The sequence below is a fragment of the Poecile atricapillus genome, chromosome 23 (genome assembly GCF_030490865.1).
Source record: "Poecile atricapillus isolate bPoeAtr1 chromosome 23, bPoeAtr1.hap1, whole genome shotgun sequence".
In the NCBI taxonomy this organism is placed as follows: Eukaryota; Metazoa; Chordata; class Aves; order Passeriformes; family Paridae; genus Poecile; species Poecile atricapillus.
The window spans coordinates 1,696,777-1,716,831 of record NC_081271.1 but is presented as its reverse complement, the minus strand read 5'-3'; the positions used below and the strand labels follow the sequence as shown (position 1 = coordinate 1,716,831).

Below are 20,055 nucleotides of genomic sequence, written 5' to 3'. Positions count from 1 at the left end.
TCCAAATCCAGAGGCTTTGCTGCTGCCAGGGGATTTTGCAGACATTGGAAGGGGAAAAATCTACCTGGAAAGGGAAAAAAATCTGCCAGAAAAGGGGGAAATTGTGCCTGAAAAGGGTAGAAATGGAGCTTTAAAGGAATTATTTTATTCTTCAAAAGTTTGTGTTTTGTTTTTAAAGCCACTTTTCACTCAAAAATGAGGATTAAAAATAAAAATTTTTTATCCTAAATGGTAAGTGAGGGCCGATGGAACATCCCAAAATATCCCAAGGCTGCTGGAATTGAATCCTGCTGGACAGAGACAACGCAGAATAAATTTAAATATATTGAAAATAAAAGATGAAATAGAAACTAAAAAGCCCAAAAAGAAAGCAAAATATAAAATTATTATTATTTCTTCTGTCTGATCTGTGACCTGAGAGGTGTGGATTAAATACTTGGATTTATTTCCCATTTGGGAGCAAGGAATTCTTCAACCTGCCGACCTTAAACAATAAAAAAAATCAGGAATAAAGTTCTTTTTCTTCTCGCCAAAACAAATCCCCTGCCCTCCCACCATAAATATTTATTTCTATTTTTATCCCTCAGCTCCAAAGGAATTGCACAAGTTGGGATTTATGGAAAAAAAAACCATCCCAAAAGTCACGATTTTTCCCAGATCTTCTGCTCTTGGTCAGGAGAAAGAATCCCAAAGGATAAAATCAGGCTGAAGTTGGGGAATTGGCAAAATTTCCAAGCTGGGGTTTTGATCTCAAGGTGATTTCCATGGAAAAGTGGATCCTGCAGAGGATTCCTGGTGGGATTTAAATCTTGGTTTTCTTTGGTTTCACTGGCTGAGCTCTGGAATTGGGGTTTGAGTGCAAAAATCCTCATTTTGGGGTTGTTTTAGGGACAGAAGGTCCTGCTATCCCATAAAGATCCTGGTGATCATCCTGATCTCTTTCCTGCACACACTGAAATGGAAATTTGAGTGCAAAAATCCTCATTTTGGGGTTATTTTAGGGACAGAAGGTCCTGCTATCCCATAAAGATCCCGGTGATCATCCTGATCTCTTTCCTGCACACACTGAAATGGAAATTTGAGTGCAAAAAATCCTCATTTTGGGGTTATTTCAGGAGCAAAGGGCCCTGCTACCCCGTAAAGATCCTGATGACTATCTTGATCCTGCAGACCAAGCTCTGGAATTGGGGTTTTTGTGCAAAAAAACCTTATTTTGGGGGTTATTTTAGGAGCAGAAGATCCTGCTAACCCATGAAAGTCCTGATGACCATCCTGACCTCCTTCCTGCACACACTGAAATTGGGATTTGAGTGCAAAAAAAGAACTATTTTGGGGGTTATTTTAGGGGCAGAAGATCCTGCTAGCCCATGAAGGTCCTGATGACCATCTTGATCTCCTTCCTGCACACCGGGCACGGCGATCTCTTCTTCTTCAGCATCCTGGCACACCTGAAGCAGGCCACCAGGTGAGCAGTCCTTCCATGGACAATATTCCCATCCCGAGGCCTGTGCTGGCACAGGAAGCAGGGACTCAGCAGGGTTTTGACGCTCTCCAAAGATTCCACCTCCTCCTCTTTTTTCAGCTTGGCGAAATCCCGGTTTTTCCCATCCCGCGCCAAATCCAAGGACTCGATGGAGCTGCCGGGATCCACCCGGGGTTTGTTCTCCCCCAGGAAAAGGTGCTTGGCTTGGCCAGCCGGGGCTGAAATCGTCCTCCTACAGTCTGGGACGTCCACCCCTCTATCCTGCTCCTGGTTTTCCATGGAATTGATGTTGGAAAGGGAGAGGGAATGGGGCAGTTTGGGGCAGTCCCGGTACCAGTCCTTGCGCAGGGCCCAGCAGCGGTAGCAGTACCTTTTCCCCGGAGAGTTGAATTTCCTGCACTTGGAGCATTGCCAGCAATCCTGAGGGATTTAAGGCAAAAAAAAAAAAAAAAATCCAGGAAAAAAATAAAAAAAAATCCCATTTATTTTTGGATATTCCTCGTTTGAGCCATGTGGGAAAAGCAGCAAGGAAGCCTCGTTAAAAAATTTGTATTTAGGAGGGATTTATAAGCTGGCAAATCAACATTTTGTGGCTTGGGATTGATTTATCCCAAATCTGTCCCTCATGAATTCCTCTCCTTCCTCTCTCCCAGCCCTCTGGAAGAATCCAAGCTGGGGCAGTTTATTTTTATTTAATTTCGATAGAATTTTTAATCTTTTGCTCAAAATTCAAGGGGAGAGCTCCTGGGATTTGGCAGGAATTTGTTTTTCAGGCTCACCCATCACTTACCAGCTGTTGAATCTGCACAATTAATGGATTTATTAATTAATTATCTCACAGATAAAGGGCAGGAGCTGCCCAAGTGCAGAGCCAGGACTCAGCTGTCCAAAGCCAGGGACATCCCCATTTATTCCAGGCTGGAAAATTCTGTTAAAATCATTGAAATTCTGCTAAAATTACTAAAATACTGCTAAAACCAGTAAAATTCTGCTAGAATTATTAATATTCTGCTAAAACCCATTAAAATTCTGTTTTTTTTTGAGTGATTCTAAAGTGCTACTTGAAATTTCCAGGCCCCTTCCAAGGATAATCCTCCAGATTTCCATCCACAGGACAACATGTAATTAAAATAGAATTAAAGCCTTATTAAAACCTTATTAAAACATGCCTGGGTATCAATATAATGTCATCCAGCCACTGGTTTTTTTTTGGAAACCCACAAGAAAATCAGCTTTTCCACCCCAAAACCAGCAGTAGATGTGGGATGAGTCCTTCCAGCCCCAGGTAATGCTGATCCCAAGGAATTCCCACCTCAGCAGCAGCCTCTGTATCCGTGTCATCACTCAGGCACTGGGAATCCTCCAGCTCATCCAAGCACACGTCCTCAGGCACCTGGAATTCCAGGAAAGCATTATCAGAAGGTGGGAATGTTGGAATATTCCGTATTTATCGCTTGCCTGGCGCTGCACACCCCAGTTAAAGGATCCTATCATCACCCTGCTCATTAAATCACTTCTAAAAGTGAATAAAAAGCCATTTTTGCAGTGGTTATTTTGCAGAATGTTGGTAAATTCTGCTGGTTTACCGTGATCAGATTTTTCTCTTTGAGTCTTTAGCTGGACTCGATCATTAAAAGCCTTTTCCAAACTTAACTCCACGATTTTTGACTTACAACTCTTGCAGGTATCGGTTAGAAACCCACTCAAGTTTCTGCAAGAAGTTTTAATTCCTTTTTAAATCAATTTTATGCCTTGAAAATATGAATTTCAACCAAAACCCACACAGGAAAACCATCATACATATGAGTAATGGTGACAGCCTCTCCTAACCAGGATTTAACCTCTGGATGGGAACAGATCCAGCTTTTCCAAGGGCACCGTGGGATGAATTAAAACAGGGAAAACATGGCAGAGGTACCTTGGTGTCACCTTCTGGGACCTCCTCACAGTCCAGCACCTCCACCTTGAGCCCAGCACCGCCCTGCTCCAGGGGACACTCGTTGAGGAACCACAGGTCATCCGTGGTGTCTGAAACTACGGCAGTGTCGATGTCCTGAGGGGGAAAAAATCCAGGAAAATCCATTTAGGAGCAGCTCCACATCCAGCGCTGCCCTGTTTTCCTCTCCACCATCCTCCAAACCCTCACCGCCCTCAGAACCTGCTCCTGAAAATTTCCACCTCACAGGTTCCCCTTTTCTTGGTTTCTACCTCACAGGTTCCCCTTTTCCCAACATTTCCCAAATTTCCACCTCACAAGTTCCCTCTTTTCCCAATTTCCCCTCACACTGACTCAGTTTTTTCCAATTTCCACTTCACAAGTTCCCTCTTTTCCCAATTTCCCCTCACACTGACTCAGTTTTTTCAAATTTCCACCTCACAAGTTCCCTCTTTTCCCATTTTCCCCCCTCACCGACTCCATTTTTCCCAATTTTCTCTTCACAGGCTCCCCTTTTTAAAATTTTCACCTCTCAGATTCCTTTTTTTCCAATTTCCACCTCACAAGTTCCCTCTTTTCCCAATTTCCCCCCCTCATCGACTCAGTTTTTTCCAATTTACACTTCACAGGCTCCCCTTTTTAAAATTTTCACCTCACAGATTCCCCTTTTCCCAATTTCCACCTCACGGGCTCCCCTTTTTCCAATTTCTCCCTCACCAGTTCCCCTTTTCCCAACTTTTTTCCAATTTCCCCTTCACAAATCCCCCTTTTCCCAATTTCCACCTCACGGTCTCCCCTTTTTCCAGACTTCCAGCTCCCCTTTCCTCGCCCATCACCTTCCAATGTTCATCCCAATAAAAAAGGACAATTCCCAAATTCCAGGCACATCTGAGGCCCTTCAGGGAAGAGTTTGGTTGATTTAAAACCACTAAAAGTCACCAAAATTTTTGGGAAAGGCTTGGACGGGCCCACACTGGGAAAAAGCGGAGTGGGAAGTGGAAAGAGAGAAAAAAAAGGGGAATATTTAATTTCTTTGGAACCCAAAAGAGAGGAAGAAGAAGACACAAGGCTCCTCTTTCAAGTGGTTACACACCTGGTTAGTCTGAATATCCGTGGATCCGTTACTCCTGGATTTGTAATTGCTTCTGAGATTCCCTAAAAACCACCACGGCAGCCCGGCCACATCCCATTCCTCAAAAACCAGATCCAGCTTGGGCTTTTTGCTTTTGGAGAGGTTTTCTATCAAGTCTTTGTCTACAAGAGCCAAGCAGAGTCCAAGTCATTGGGTAAGAGACCAGCTGAGAAAAATTGGGCTCAAATCTGAATTTTTTTTTACTTCTAAGAGCTCTGAGGTTTGGATAGCCCATGTGGAAAAAATTCCTGCACGAGCCAGGGAATATCCCAGTGTTCCCAGTGCCCTTTTACTGGGACAGGTTGAGTTTAATTTCAGGTTTCACCACAGAAACACAAACAATTCCCCAGCCTGAGCGGATTTCTTGAGTGATATTAAATGCATAAATTATTGGAATTCAGTTTGCAGCTCCTGAATTCCCAAGAAGTGGGGATCCATCCCAAACTGATCACTCTGGATTCTGGGATCACTTTGGATCTCCCTCCCTCCAGTGCCTGGAGTTCCCCCAAGGCACAGCCAAGGCTGCTCTGCAAATCCAGGGAATTTCCAGCTCTCCCATTTGAGCTGGAAACAAGGAGCTGCTTTTACCACTGACGTTCCCTCACACAAGAGAATAAAAAGTGGAAAACCAAGAAAATTATTCCTGACATCTCCATGAGTGACCCAGCAAAAAAATCCTGTTAAAATACAACAGATCCATGAAAAAAATCCTCATTTTTGTTCAGTTCCCTGCTTGGTTTGCAGGGAACGACTGCAGCCAGCCCAGGCTGGGCTCCGTGTGCTCAGGAGCCTCCCTTGGGAAAGGGGATGGATCCAAGGATAATTCCAGCTTTTAAAACACCCTCCAGCAAAGTCTGGAGGATTTTTTTCATGGCATTGCTCGGTGACAGATTGGATTTTAGGGCTTAGCCTGCCACTGCATTCAGAGCATTTGTTTATGAAATAGAAAATAAGAAAACATCTGTGAAAACAACTTCTTAGCCTTTACCACCAAGATTTTTAACAATTCTATCCCAACCCAGGGCTTTTTTTGGAGTCTCCCAGCTCCCTCTTCCAGCATTTGCTGCCGTGTGTCCCTCTCAGGAGGTTTGGAAATGCTGTGTTGGTGCAGAAATCCGTCCCTCACCTTCACAAGTGTCACATTCGGGCTCTGAGGTAGCCGGAGCAGAGGTTTTGCTGTCACCCTCCAGGATCCCAGAGTCAGATCCTTCCTCCTGGCTGTGCTGCAGGAAGGAAAAAGCAGGAATTAGTCCAGCAGAGCTTGCAGGGACAAGGGGATGCAGCACTTCCATCCCCAGGCACCAGCTGCAGGATGGGACCGAGCAGGTAGGAAGAGGAAATAATTCAGAATAAAAACAACTACTGACTATTTCTCGTTAAAGCCTCTGGAATCAGTACAAAAAAAACGAGGAAAAATCTTCAAGCTTGGCAAAAATCCCTGCAGTCCAAGTGATTTTGTGACTCTCTGACAACTCCCAACCCTCGCTCCAAACCACACCTGGAAAAAACTTCGGAAGATTTTTCCTCGCTTTTCACCTCTACCTGCAAAGCCGCTGGAAACAAATCCTAACTAAGCACAGTGAATTATTTGGCAATTCCTACTGGGAAAAAAAGATGGGATAAAAAGAGGGGGGGGAAAAAAAAAGCAGGAAAACAGGGCTGGAGAAGCTGAGGCCTGGAAGTGCTGCACCCCAGAAAAACGCGCTCAGAGACTGGCACTCTGACACGAGGAGAACAGAGAAGGGCGGCTCTGTCCCTGCTCTGTGGACTCCGAGAACTTTTCAGTTTTAGGGGGAATTTTGGTTTATTTTTTTCTCTCAGGAAGGTGAGGAGCAGCACAAACCAAGGAGAAAACCAAGTTCTGGCAGTCCACCATGCAGGGGTACAGAGAAGGGGCGGCTCTGTACGAGAAAAGAACCCACCGGGCAGTGGGGTTTACCTGCGGCTGGTCTGGGCTGGGCTTAGCGACGCTCTGCTCCTTTGGGAGAGTCTGTGCAGCATCTGCAGATGGCAGGTAAAACACAAGGAAAATCCTTCCCGGGAATCCCCGCTCGCACACCGCACACAGCCCCAGCCTGGAGACACCAGCCAGGCTTGGCAGAGCTCGGGGAGGCCCTGGAGAGCTCCCACCGTGGAGGGATGGAGGGGTTTTGGGGAGAAGAAGCTGGGTGAAAGCTCAGAGTGTTTGGGTTAAAGGGGAAAATTGTTCTTGTTCCTCTGGTTTTCCTGGATTTTTCCTTACAGTCATATTAAATGGAAAATTTGATTTTTTTTCATGTATTTTTTCCTGTATTTTTCCTTACAGAATTCAGAATATTCTTCCCCAAATGGAAAAATGAGTCTTATATTCCCAAAGGGAAAATGATTCTTTTTAATGTGTTTTTTTTCCTGTATTTTTCCTCACAGAATTCAGAATATTCTTCCCCAAAAGGAAAAATGAGTCTTTTATTCCCAAAGGGAAAATAAAGTCTTATATTCCCAAAAGGAAAAATGATTCTTTTTCATGTATTTTTTTCCTATATTTTTCCTTACAGAATTCAGAATATTCTTCCCCAAAAGGAAAAATGAGTCTTTTATTCCCAAATGGAAAAATGAGTCTTATATTCCCAAAGGGAAAAATGATCCTTTTCCTTACAGTCATCTTAAATGGAAAAATCATTTTTTTTTTCATGTATTTTTTCCTGTATTTTTCCTTACAGAATTCAGAATATTCTTCCCAAATGGAAAAATGATTCTTATATTCCCAAAGGGAAAAATGAGTCTTATATTCCCAAAGGGAAAAATGATTCTTATATTCCCAAAAGGAAAAATTATTCTTATATTCCCAAAGGGAAAAATGAGTCTTATATTCCCGAAGGGAAAAATGATTCTTTTTCATGTATTTTTTTCCTATATTTTTCCTTACAGAATTCAGAATATTCTTCCCCAAAATGAAAAATTATTCTTATATTTCCAAAGGGAAAAATTATTCACTTCCCTATAGCCATCCCAAATGGAAAAATGAATTTTTTTTATGTATTTTTTCCTGTATTTTTCTTCACAGAATTCAGAATATTCTTCCCCAAATGGAAAAATGAGTCTTATATTCCCAAAGGGAAAAATGATTCTTATAGTCCCAAAAGGAAAAATGATTCTTATATTCCCAAAGGGAAAAATGATTCTTTTCCTTACAGTCATCTTAAATGGAAAAATCATTTTTTTTTTCATGTATTTTTTCCTGTATTTTTCCTTACAGAATTCAGAATATTCTTCCCCAAAAGGAAAAATTATTCTTATATTTCCAAAGGGAAAAATTATTCACTTCCCTATAGCCATCCCAAATGGAAAAATTATTTTTTTTCATGTATTTTTTCCTGTATTTTTCATTACAGAATTCAGAATATTCTTCCCCAAAAGGAAAAATGAGTCTTTTATTCCCAAAGGGAAAAATGTGTTTTATATTCCCAAAAGGAAAAATTATTCTTTTCCTTACATTCACCCCAAATTCAGAATATTCTTCCAAAGTGAAAAATTATTCATTTTCCTAACAGCCACTCCTTTTCCACAAGAATTCCTGGTTCTCTGAATATCCATGGATCTGTTACTCCTGGATTGGGAATTGCTCCTGAGGTTGTCTAAAAGCCACCAGGGCCTTGTGGAATTTTCCCTGGAATTCCCAAGGCACAGCCAAGGCTCTTTTGTACATCCATGGAATTTCCACCAATCCCATCCCAGCTGGGAAATTCTCATTTCCCCCTGAATTTCCCTGATTTTCTAACTGAGGTTCTTTGATACCAAAGAAAAAGTGGAAAAGCAGGAAAATTGCATTGGGAGAAATGTCAAAATATGACAGATCCACCAACAAAAAAAAAATAAAATAAAATCTCATTTTTGTTCAGTTCCCTGCTTGGTTTGCCTGCAAACCCATCCTCAACCAGAATTCCAAAGGGAATCCTACCTTTATTTTGGGATTCCTGAGGATTCCTGCTCTTCCTGAAGGGTTTGGGCATGAGGAATAAAGAGAAAAGGAAGGAAAATTCCATGTACAACGCTGGGTCCAGCTGATGATGCTGCTCCCAAAAGTTCATTAAAAGGCTGAGCTAAATTAACGAGAATCCAATTAACAGGAATCCTCCTGGCCAGTGGCTTCCCTTTCAATTTAACAGGAAAATTCCCTGCTGGATGAGGCTGATTCCCAGCAGGGATCAATCACACACCGATAGGGAAGATCTGAGAACTGGCAGAAAATTCCTTTAAATGGAGCAAAATTCCAGGATCAAAATTGGCAGGGATCTATCAGCAATTCCTGCTTTTTTTTTTTTCCTCCTTCCATCGCCTTCCAGGATTTTAATCCCTGATGGAAAACAGGAGCCAGGCTCATCCATCACTGCTGGGAGACTCAGCCTTCCAAAAATCTGATTTTTCAGGGAATGAAAATACTCCAGGTGCTGGAAAGTTCCTTTTTGGAGCTGGAATATTCCATAAAAAGCAGCCTGAAGGTGAGGGATTCCTAAATTGTGGGAGGCAGGCTTGGGAAAGGTGGGAAAGGAAGGGGAAAAGTGGCCAAGGAAAGGGGGGAATTAGACAAGAAAAGGGGGAAAAATTAGAAAAGGGGGGAAAATTAGGAAAAGGGAAAATCAGACAAGGAAAGGGGAAAAATTAAACAAAATATGGGGAAAATTAGGCAAGGAAAAGGGGAAATTGGACAAGAGGGATAAAAGACAAGTGGGAAAATTAGAAAAGGGGGAAAAAATTAGTCAAGAAAGGGGGGAAAAATCGACAAGAAAGGGGGGAAACAAGACATGAAGGGAAATTAGGAAGGAAGGGAGAAATGAAAAAAGGAAAGGAGGGAAAAGGAGCCAAATGCAGTCATTCCTGTGCTGGGCTGAAGGAAAGCCAAGAGCTGGAAAAGGAGGGGAAATGGATGGAAAAGGAAAACAGATGGAAAAGGAGGGAGAATGGATTGGAAAGGGACGGAAAAAGGATGGAAAGGGAAGGAAAGAAGCCAGAAAAGGAAGGAAAATGGAGGGAATGGGAAGGAAAGAAGCCAGAAAAGGAAGGAAAACGGCCAGAAAAGGAGGGAAAATGGATGGAAAAGGAGGGAAAATGGATGGAAATTGAAGGAAAATGGATGGAAATTGAAGGAAAATGGATGGAAAGGGAAGGAAAGTGGATGGAAAGGGAAGGAAAGTGGATGGAAAGGGAAGGAAAGTGGATGGAAAGGGAAGGAAAACGGATGGAAAGGGAAGGAAAACGGATGGAAAGGGAAGGAAAACGGATGGAAAGGGAAGGAAAATGGATGGAAAGGGAAGGAAAGTGGATGGAAAATGAAGGAAAATGGATGGAAAGGGAAGGAAAATGGATGGAAAGGGAAGGAAAACGGATGGAAAGGGAAGGAAACAATCCCTGTGCACTCCAAGGTTGCTCTGCCAAGCGTGGTTGGTTTGGGCCACACTCACACACAGCCAGGCCTAACTGTGCCCCAGGAAGGGCTTTCCTGAGCCAGGCCTAAAGGGAGGCCCAGGAACCGCCACATTCCAAGGAAAAGGCCGGAGATTGGCTGGGAATGCTCAGCTCCACACACACAGCTTTGCTCGGGGAACGACACTCACACAATTTTCCTACAGCTAAAAAGAGTCCAAAGAGAATTCCAAAGATTCTTCTAGAAAAGAAATCGAAATATCCTTGAAAAGAATCTTCCGGAAAAAAAAATCCAAGGCAGAAAGCGCTGAAGCCTCGAGGGCCAAGTTTTGAATTTTAATTGAATTTTTTAATTTCTCCACACGGGCCTGAGTCCTCCTAAAGGTTTAAAATCCGTTTTATCCCCTGAAAAAAATGGGAAATGCAGCACAAAATTCCACAGCTCTGCCAGTGGAGTTTATTTTTCCCAGTCCTACAACAGGAACCGGTTTTAAAGAAGCCACCCAAGCTCAGATTAATTTGAGGATAAATTTTCCTTTTCTGGTGGAGTTGGATTTGATTTCTCCCATGAGCTGGGGAAGCTGCAAGGTTCAAGATTAAAGCCTTGCAGGGTTTTTTAGGATTTAGAGTTTTAATTTAGAGATAATTAAAATAAATTAGAGATTTATTTCCTTTATGAAAGAAATTAGAGAGAATTTAGAGAGGGGTTGGGTTTTTTTTTCTTTTCAGGCTTTGAAAATTTAGAATTTTTGATATTGATCAAAATATAAAATGAGGTGAGAGCAAGAATTTGCAGCTCTAAAGCTGAAAAAATATCGAGAAATTAATGAAAGATTGATTTTGATCGATGGAAGATTGGTTTCAATCAAGGATGGATTTCAGGATTTTAGGAAATCTGGATTTTAGGATTTCTGGATTTAGCTTTGGCCCAAATTTGGGGGTTTTTGGCATCACTCAAACAGCTCCTGGCACACAGAAAAGACACAAACTCCGAGAGATTTGCTTGGAAAAGCTTCTGAGAGAAGTTTTATTCCTCCTGCAGCCACAGGATTTGGGATTTTCCTGGATTTGGGTACTTACCAGCACAGAGCAACATTTATGGAACAGGAGCAACCTACCTGGGAGTGCAGCAGGGCTGAGGTTCCTCTTCAGCATCTCGTACACGGGGCTGGGGAGGAACAGGAAGATCCCTTTTAGAGAGAGCCCAGAAACCACAAACCCACTCATTTTTTATACATTTATCTCTAGAAACAATCAGGGAATCCATTTTCCTACAGATCCCAAAAATCACAAAGGTTTTTCCTCTGGAGAGACCTCATAAACCAGTGGGGTTTTCTACCAGAAACCACTGAGGTGTTTTTTTCCTAGAGATCCCAAAAATCACAGGGATTTTTTTCCCTTGAGAGATCCTAAAACCCACAATGAATTTGTCTCTGGAGACCCCAAACCCACACTGAATTTATCTCTAGAAAAACCCCAAAAACCCCAATTAATGTTTTTTACATTCTGGGTTTGGGGTTCTGGGTTTTTGGTTTTACATTTCTCATCACAACTCTCAGCACACAACTCTGATTTCAACTGAAATTCACCACCCAGACTTGGAGAAAACCCAGAACCAAAACCCAGAACCCTGAACCAAAAACCCAAACCAATACATAGAACCCCAAACCAGAACCCAGAACCCCAAAAACAAGACCCAGAACCCCAAAACAAGACCCAGAACCCCAAAACCAAGACCCAGAACCCCAAAACTAGAAACCTAACCAATACCTAGAGCCCCAAAGCAAGACCCAGAACCCCAAGCCAGAATCCAGAACCAAGACCTAGAACCCCTAAATCCAGACCCAAGACTTAGAACCCAGAACCCCAGAGCTGCCCTTTCATCCCACCGGTGCCACCTGACCAAAAATGAGATTTCCCAGAGGAAAAGGGGAATTTCCCCTCACCTGGGATCCCGCAGGGAGAAGCTCTGCAGGCCCAGCAGCTCTCCCAGCTGGTCTCCTCCACAGTGAACCAGGTGCTGCTGCCTCTTGTCGTAGAGCTGTCGGCTCAGGATGTACTGACCCAGGAAATGCATCACCTGCAGGGACACAGCGCCTTCCCTCAGCCCCACAGCCCTGGAATTCCCTGGCATGGAGCCCTGGGATGGAGGGAACTGCCAGGGATGGAGGGGAATTGCCAGGGATGGAGGGGAATCAAAGGTGAACCAAAGGTGCCCCCAAAGGGACCACAGAAAGTCCACAGAAAGTGACACCAAAGTGATCCTCAAGTGCCCAAAAAGTGTTCCCAAAAAGCGACCCCAAAGTGATCCCAAAGTGACCCAAAAGTGTTGCCAAAAAGTGACCCCAAAGTGATCCTGAAGTGACCCAAAAGTGACCCCAAAGTGATCCTGAAGTGACCCCAAAAAGTGACCCCAAAGTAATCCTGAAGTGCCCCAAAGTGTCCTCAAAAAGTGATCCTGAAGTGTCCAAAAAGTGACCCCACAGTGATCCCAAAATGACCCAAAGGTGTTCCCAAAAAGTGACCCCAAAGTGATCGTGAAGTGCCCGAAAAGTGACCCCAGTGTCCTCAAAAAGTGATCCTGAAGTGCCCCAAAGTGTCCTCAATAAGTGACCCCAAAGTGTTCCCAAAAAGTGACCCCAAAGTGACCCTGAAGTGCCCCAAAAGTGACTCCAAATTTATCCTGAAGTGCCCCAAAAAGTGACCCCAAAGTGACCCTGAAGTGCCCCAAAAGTGACTCCAAATTTATCCTGAAGTGCCCCAAAAAGTGACCCCAAAGTAATCCTGAAGTGCCCTGAAAATGTTCCCAAAAAGTGATCCTGAAGTGCCCTGAAAATGTTCCCAAAAAGTGATCCTGAAGTGTCCCCAAAGTGACCCCAAATTGATCCTGAAGTGCCCCAAAGTGTCCCCAAAGTGTCCCCAAGGTGCCCCTTCAGTAAAAAGGGAACATTTTCCAGGAGGGGTTGAAACACCAGGAATCCCAGTGGGAATCCCATGGCACTTCCCAAAATCCCCTGGATAACGCCGGGAACGCGGCCCCACCTCCTTGAGCGTGAAGGTGTCGCCCTGGGCGCCTGCAGCCTGCAGAATCCTCAGGAGGGGAACTTTGGGAATCACCTGGAAAAACACAGCAAGGTTCAGTTGGAATTCCGGGAATCAAACCTGGAATAATCCCAAAAAATCCCAAGGAATTTGGATTTAAACCCTCCCTGTTTGGATGTTTTGAGCATTTATTTTGCTCAGATTTATTTATTAATCTCTATTTATTTAATTTTTTTCTCTATATATTTTTATTTTTTTATTCATTTTTATGGAGCACAATAAATTTCATTTATTTACTCATTCAATTTTTTTTTTTTTCTGGATTTGGCTCCAGTTCCAAGCTCCTCAATTTTCCTCAAATGGAAAATCCAAATTTATTCCCACTCCCAGCACATTCCCTGCTATTGGAAGGATGTTTTTTCTCCCAAGGAATCAGCTCTTGGGAGGTGGAATTTCTGATTTTTTAATTTTTTTTTTCCAGCTGATTTTTATTGTTTGTGAATTTTTCTGCTCTTGATGGCTTTTTATTCCAGGAAAACTCCAGGAATTTTGGATAACAGGAATATTCTGAGTCCAAATACTCCCTAAACTACCTCAAAAAAAGCCCTGGGGATGAATTACTAAAGAAAATTCAATAAAATTATAAACATTATAAATTAAATTTAATTCTGATATGTAGAAAAATCGCCAATATTTGGAATCAAGCTCCAAGAAAAAAAAAAAAAGTAGAAAAATATCCATAATTCCATGGTTTGATGTCCTTTGTAATTTAATTAAAAATTAAATCAATTAAATTAATTTAATCTTTTTTTTTTTTCCCTTGAAAATATTCCTAAATCATGGAAAGAGAACAAATTTGGATAAATCTCAATTATTTTTTAGGATAAATTCTCTGGATCTAAAGGTATTTTGTATTTCATAAAAAAATCTCTGCTCTGAGGAGGAAATGATGGCAGGGAGGGGTAATTAGCTGCTAATTAGCTGTCAATTACCTGATTGGCTTGTCCAAGGGTGATCCTGCAGGAATTCCCAGCTCCTGGATGTTGGGTGGGATTTGGGAAGCTCATCCTGGCAGTGAGGAGCTGCTCAAGCACCGACCTGGAAATGGGATTTGGGATTAAAATCCACCTGGAAATGGGATTTGGGATTAAAATCCACCTGGAAATGGGATTTGGGATTTGTTGATTCCAAAGGTTTTTCCCAACCCTAAACATTCCAGGATTCCCTAAACATTCCATGAGTCCCAATCAGGGTTGGATTTGCTGATGCCAAAGGTCTTTTCCAACCCTAAACATTCCAGGATTCCCAGCTGGGTTGGATTCCCTGATCCCCAAAAGTCTTTCCCAACCAGGCTGGGCTAGATGGTGGAGAAAAGGGATAAAATATGGATAAAATATGGATAAAATGTGGATAAAATATGGATAAAATGCAGCCTGGGATAGCAGGAGGTGGGATTGGATGATCCCTTCCAACCCAAACCATTCCAGGATTCCCTGTGCTGGTTTGGCTGGGATATTGGGAATAATTCCTTCCCTGGAGGGGCTGGGATGGAATTCCCAGAGAATCCCTGGCTGCTCCATTCCTGGGAGCAGCCTGGGATGGGGAAATGTCCCTGGAACACAAAGGTGGAACGGGGTGATCCTGGAATTCCAGCAGGGAATGATTCAATCAGGGAAAACATTCCAGAGTGTGAAATTCCTGACTCAGAGCTGGGGAAGGAGCAGCTGAGTCACATCCCAAAGGAATTCCCCCCATTCCAGCAGCTCCGATTCATTCCCAAAGGAGAAGCCACAATCAGCACCCCCCTGATTTCCTAAAAAATTCCCAAAAAAACCGCCTGGATTCAGGGAATAAATTAATTTTAACGGCATTCCTGGATGAGCAGGTGCCAGAGCCTTTCCTAGAAGAACCACCAGGGAAAATCCTGAAAAAATCGCAATTTTTCACAGCTCACAAAAATCAGCTTCACCTCAACAATCACTCCTCAAATCCACTTAAATCCTTTCCTAAAAAAGGGCTGGAAAAGTTGGAAAAACCAGGAATTATTTGTCAATTAAACAGTGGGGAAAAAGCAACTTGAATTGGTTCAAAGTCTTGATCTTGTGGCAAAATTTGTGTCTGCCCAGAGCTGAAATTGAGATTAAAATCTCAATTTTTGTAAGGATCTGGCTGCAAATAAACCGGATTTATTATTTATAAACCGGGTTTTTATTTATAACAGCTTCAAGCCCTTCCCAGATAACAGTTCGCTAAATTTTAACCAATTTCTGATGGAAGAAAACGAAATATTGAACATGAAATGCCCTTAAACCTCTCAAAATAAGCACATCAAATATTTGTATTTGTGAGGAGCAGCGACAGCAACCTGAAATAATTCAAATTACAACACTTTAATCCCTTCCCCGTTAATTTTTCCTTAAATTTTAACCGATTTCTGATAAAAAAAAAACAAATATTGAACACAAACACCCTCAAAATGAACTGGATTTACCGACCTTGACTTTCTCTGCCCGGCAGGAATATCCTGGGATTATTATCCCGGGATTTTGCCGTGGGATAATTCCTCTGCCACGTCCTGAGGATGCTGAAGGTTTGGCTAAAAATCGCTTTTTTCAAACCTCGCCCGAGGGAGGGAGGGAGGGACCGAAAGCGATAACGGCCGGGCTGGGGTGAAAATCAGCTTTGAAAAGGAGAAAAAATTTGGATTTCCTCTCCCTCCCCTTTCCTGGAAAAGGATTTTGCTGCCCCAGGGCTGAGGGAAAGGAGTTTTAACCTTTTCAGCACCCAAAATCTCCTGAGTTTTCCACAGAAATGATTTTTTACTTTTTTTTTTTCCTAGCAGCTTGCCGCTCATTAATATTCACATTCCATTAGAAATTCATCTCGCTGTTAATTAAGGTTTTGTTCACGAGTTTTAAACATATTTCCAGGCAGGAAAAAAATAAAATAATCATAAAATTTAAGGATATAACCGACATGAAAAGCTCCCACGTGGTGGAAATTCCTTAAAAAAAAAAACCACAAAAAAAGGGAATTTCGTGCTCGACCAGCCCAGAAATTTGGGATATTTCCAATCCTAAATTTCACCTCTAAATTCCCTACTTGGAATGGAATTCCGGGGGGGATTTGAGGTGCTCAAAATGTCCCAGGAGCAGAGGAAAATCTCCAGAGGAAATCGTGAATCACACACGAGTCATGAACCGAGCAAATTTTCCACTCTAAAATTTCACCCCCGCCACGGGAAGTGAAATTTGCCTCTTTTTATGACTAAAAATTGCCACTTTTATGATCAAAAACTGCCTTTTTTACGACTAAAAATTCTTCTTGGAGCCACCAAAAACCCCCATGAAACCGCAGGGGTTTTTTTAACTAAAAATCTCAAGTGGAGAAGTCGAGTTAAAATTAAGTTTTTTAGTTCCGTTTAAAGTAGAAACACAGCAGGAGTTGGGTTCAGGTGAGAGTAATTTTTTTCAGCTTTCAAAAAAAAAAAGTAAAATATTGAAAATAAAATCGGGATTTTTGCTAATTTTAGGTAAAACAACCCTGAAGGGAAGGCTTTAAACAGGCACTGATGCGATCATGAAGCCACTGATAATTAAGTTTGTCCTTATCAGAGGGGTTTCACACCTCAAATTTAGCCTTTTTAATGAAAAAAAAAATTACTTTTAAAATTCAGATTTTGTACCTGAGATGAATTTTGCGGCTGGCACGATGCATCTGACAGGAATTTTGGGTTTTTCCCCCCAAAAAATGCCACCCAAAGCTTGGCTAAATAAAAGATAACAAATAAAAAATGTTTAGCAAGTGTTCCTTTTGGTTGTGAAAGGGGGAGGAAAACCAAAAGTGGTCAATGAAAGTCACAAAGAGCCAATTGCTCTACAAATCTTCCCGAAATCCCTCCAGGAATTTGGGATAAGGAAACACTTCCTGAAGGTGCCGATTTGGATTTATCTCTATTTGAAGAGGAAAAAAAGAATTGGCCTTAAATAAACAAAACTGGTGTTGTGTGGGATGGGGTTTGTGAGGTGAAATCCTGGAATTACAGAGGTTTGGGTTGGAAAAGGCCTTAAAATCCATCCAATTCCACGGGCAGAGATGATTTCCACAATCCCACGGTGCTCCGAGCTGGCCTGGGACATTTCCAGGGATGGAGAAGCCACGGATTCTCTGGGAATTCCATCCATCCCCCTCCTAGGGAAGGATTTTATTCCCAAAATCCCACCTATCCCTGCCTTGTGTGAGGCTGGAGCCTTCCCCCTCCTCCTGGCGCTCCGAGCCTTTGGAAACATTCCCCATCCATCTTTCTCCCCGCCTCCCTCCAGGCCACAATTAAAACATCCCGAAGCTTCCCTTCTCCAGGCGGGACAATCCCAATTGTCCCAGAGTTTCCTGGGAAGAGATAAAAATTCATCTTCGCTCCCGCCGCCCCAGGCCCCTCCCGCCGGCACCGCCTCCTGCCCCCCCCCCCTCCTCACCGCCCCCTCAGCCCTACGCCCCCCGGGACCCCCGCGTTCCCCTCGGCTCCGTGCTCACCCTACAGCCGCTCCATGGGCTCCGGGCCGGGGGTCGGGGAGGGGAAGGAACCCCTACACCCCCTGAAGGCTCTGCGCCTCCATTTTAGCGGGGTCCGGGCCTCCGCTTCCCCTCACGGCCAACATGGCGGCGGGGCCATAGAGAGGGAGCGGGATGTGCTGCTAGAAGGGACGCGGTGCCGCCCTGAGTGTGTGGCGCCCCCCAGCGGCTTGGAGGACCCTGGCGGTGCGCCCTCAGCCTCGGTGGAAAATGAAATTAATTTTAAAGTTTAATTACTAAATTATTATTATGAATTAAAATTATTATTATTTGAAATTATTATTATGTAAAATACTAACAGTAAATACATAAAATAATACAGAATAATAAAGACATAAATAATAAATAAATAGCACATAATACATAACACATAATGCGCAATGAATATTTTGCCTGCCATAATATTTTATGCAATATAACGTATTTCAATAAATAAAAATCGATAATAATAACTGGTGATAAATATGAATGAAAATAATAAGGAATGCCTGGAAAAATAAAATATTATCTCAAGTCGGGATGTTCTTTGATGCGAGATCTTTATATATTTTCAGGTTAAATCAGCAGAACAGGCAGCACGAACATCCCTGACTCAAGGACACTCTGGAATTATCCAGCCTTAAGGATGGAATAAATCAAAATGTCAATGTGTGTCTATGTAGACATCGCTGAGCTGGCAAAATATTCAAGGTCCCTGTGTCCTAGAGCTGAGCTATGTTTATTTTAATTCCCACCTGGATATTTGGATATTCCCTGGAATACCCACCTGGATATTAGAATATCCAGCTACATTCATTATAAAACCCACACTTTCCCGTGTCACTGCTCCGGGTCACCCTGCCTTATAGGGGGGGATGGACTGAATTCTTTCCAGAGCTTCCTTCCAAGCTGGGATCCACACGTTTGGAAAATTCCCAGCTAATCCCGGCACGGGCGCAGCTCTTGGGAAGCGACCGGAGCAGAACCGCTGGGTGCCAACAGCACATCCCTCCGCAATGCTCTGGGTTTGTGGCCGACTGCACGGGTCGAGCAGAAATAATTAGAATATTTTATCTAATTTTGTGTTTGGACCCGCGGGGAGGGAACAGAATTCCTGGAAAAAAAGCAGGAGCGATCGTCCTGCTGTACGCTGATAAGAGTATTGAGGGCCGCAGTCATCCAGAGCCCGGATAGCTCAGTCGGTAGAGCATCAGACTTTTAATCTGAGGGTCCAGGGTTCAAGTCCCTGTTCGGGCGAATATACTTTTTCCATATATTCCTTCTATTTTTTTTTTATTTCCTGCCAGGACTCGCCGCAGGCGCAGCCGGGACCCTCCGGCGGGCAGCGCCGGCAGTGGCGCGCGTGTGGAAAAGGGATTTTTGGGGAAAAAAATAACAATGGGGCAATAAAAAAAAAAGGAAATATTGAAAAAGGGAGAGTCGCCCGAACAGGGACTTGAACCCTGGACCCTCAGATTAAAAGTCTGATGCTCTACCGACTGAGCTATCCGGGCTCTGCTGCGAAGGGCGGCGCTACAGGGTATCACCCTGTGCTGGGCTGTGCTCTCCTGGCTGCATCCAAATCTGCGCCTCCCCTCCTGCACCCCCTGATTGATCCCCTCTGCCTGAACCCCAAATCTGCACCCCCCTCCTGCATCCCCTGATTGATCCCCTCCGCCTGAACCCCACAGTTCTGGGGTCTGCACCTTCCCTGCCGGCTCTGGCGGTCCCCCCGTCTCTTCTCCCTTTAGCAAAGTGGGGTGCGCTGGAGAAGAGTCTGGGGATTCAAAGGATAGAGGAGGACCGGGAATGATCCGTGCCAGGACCGGGAATGATTTGGTGTCCCTGGACACGAGGCTGGCTGGGGCCTGCTCGGACATGGGGTCACACCCGGGGACCCCCAGCTCTCCTGGTGAATCCCAAGAAACTTCCACCCTCCCTCCAGGGGAATCCTGAGGAAGGCCGGGATAATGCTCTGGGATTCGTGACACCGGGATAATCTCTCAGCTGCGACCCGCGGGCTCCCGGGGTGAGCAGAATTCCAGGGATGCAATGCCGTTATCCCTGTCTGACAGGGAAAACCCATCCCGGCACCTCTGGCACGGCTCGGGGTGTCCCCCTGTCCCCCGAGCCCGGGACTGCTGCGGTGACAAAGTGTCCAGGGGGCTCTGGGGACCAGCAGCGGCACCCCGGTCCCAAAGGAGCTCCCACATTCCCTCATCCCCAGTGGGGAATCGCAGGGATGTCCCCGAGGATGGGGACAAGGGCGAGGCCATCCCGCGGGGGAGATGCGGGGACACGAGGGGGGAAGCGCCGGGATTCCATGGGGAGAGCCGGGGACAGCGCGGGGACAGGAGAGGGATGCGGGGATACGGAAGGAGGATGCGGGAATGCGGGGACAGCACCCCGGGGGTTCCGTGGGGCAGCGGGGGACACCTGGGGACAGCGGGGGACAGCGGGGGACAGCGGGGGACACAGCGGGGGGATCAGCCCGGGCTCTGTGCAATGCGG

General features: G+C 44.2%; 1 protein-coding gene and 2 non-coding genes across 3 annotated transcripts; 1 reads left to right on the top strand and 2 right to left on the bottom strand.

Moving 5' to 3' along the window:
• Positions 1-157: 157 nt before the first annotated feature.
• MDM4 (MDM4 regulator of p53) lies at positions 158-17,568 on the bottom strand. Its single transcript, XM_058855511.1, has 11 exons — positions 17,527-17,568; positions 13,986-14,091; positions 12,994-13,068; positions 11,898-12,031; positions 11,070-11,119; positions 6,491-6,552; positions 5,678-5,774; positions 4,513-4,673; positions 3,402-3,536; positions 2,796-2,876; positions 158-1,903 (listed from the first exon to the last, which is right to left on the bottom strand). The coding sequence occupies exons 2-11, from the start codon at positions 14,058-14,060 to the stop codon at positions 1,361-1,363; spliced, it is 1,413 nt and encodes a 470-aa protein (XP_058711494.1). The 5' UTR covers positions 14,061-14,091; positions 17,527-17,568; the 3' UTR covers positions 158-1,360.
• Positions 17,569-18,728: 1,160 nt separating this feature from the next.
• Positions 18,729-18,801, top strand: TRNAK-UUU (transfer RNA lysine (anticodon UUU)). The gene has a single exon. It is a non-coding gene; the product is annotated as a tRNA-Lys (tRNA).
• Positions 18,802-18,985: 184 nt separating this feature from the next.
• TRNAK-UUU (transfer RNA lysine (anticodon UUU)) lies at positions 18,986-19,058 on the bottom strand. The gene has a single exon. It is a non-coding gene; the product is annotated as a tRNA-Lys (tRNA).
• Positions 19,059-20,055: the final 997 nt, after the last annotated feature.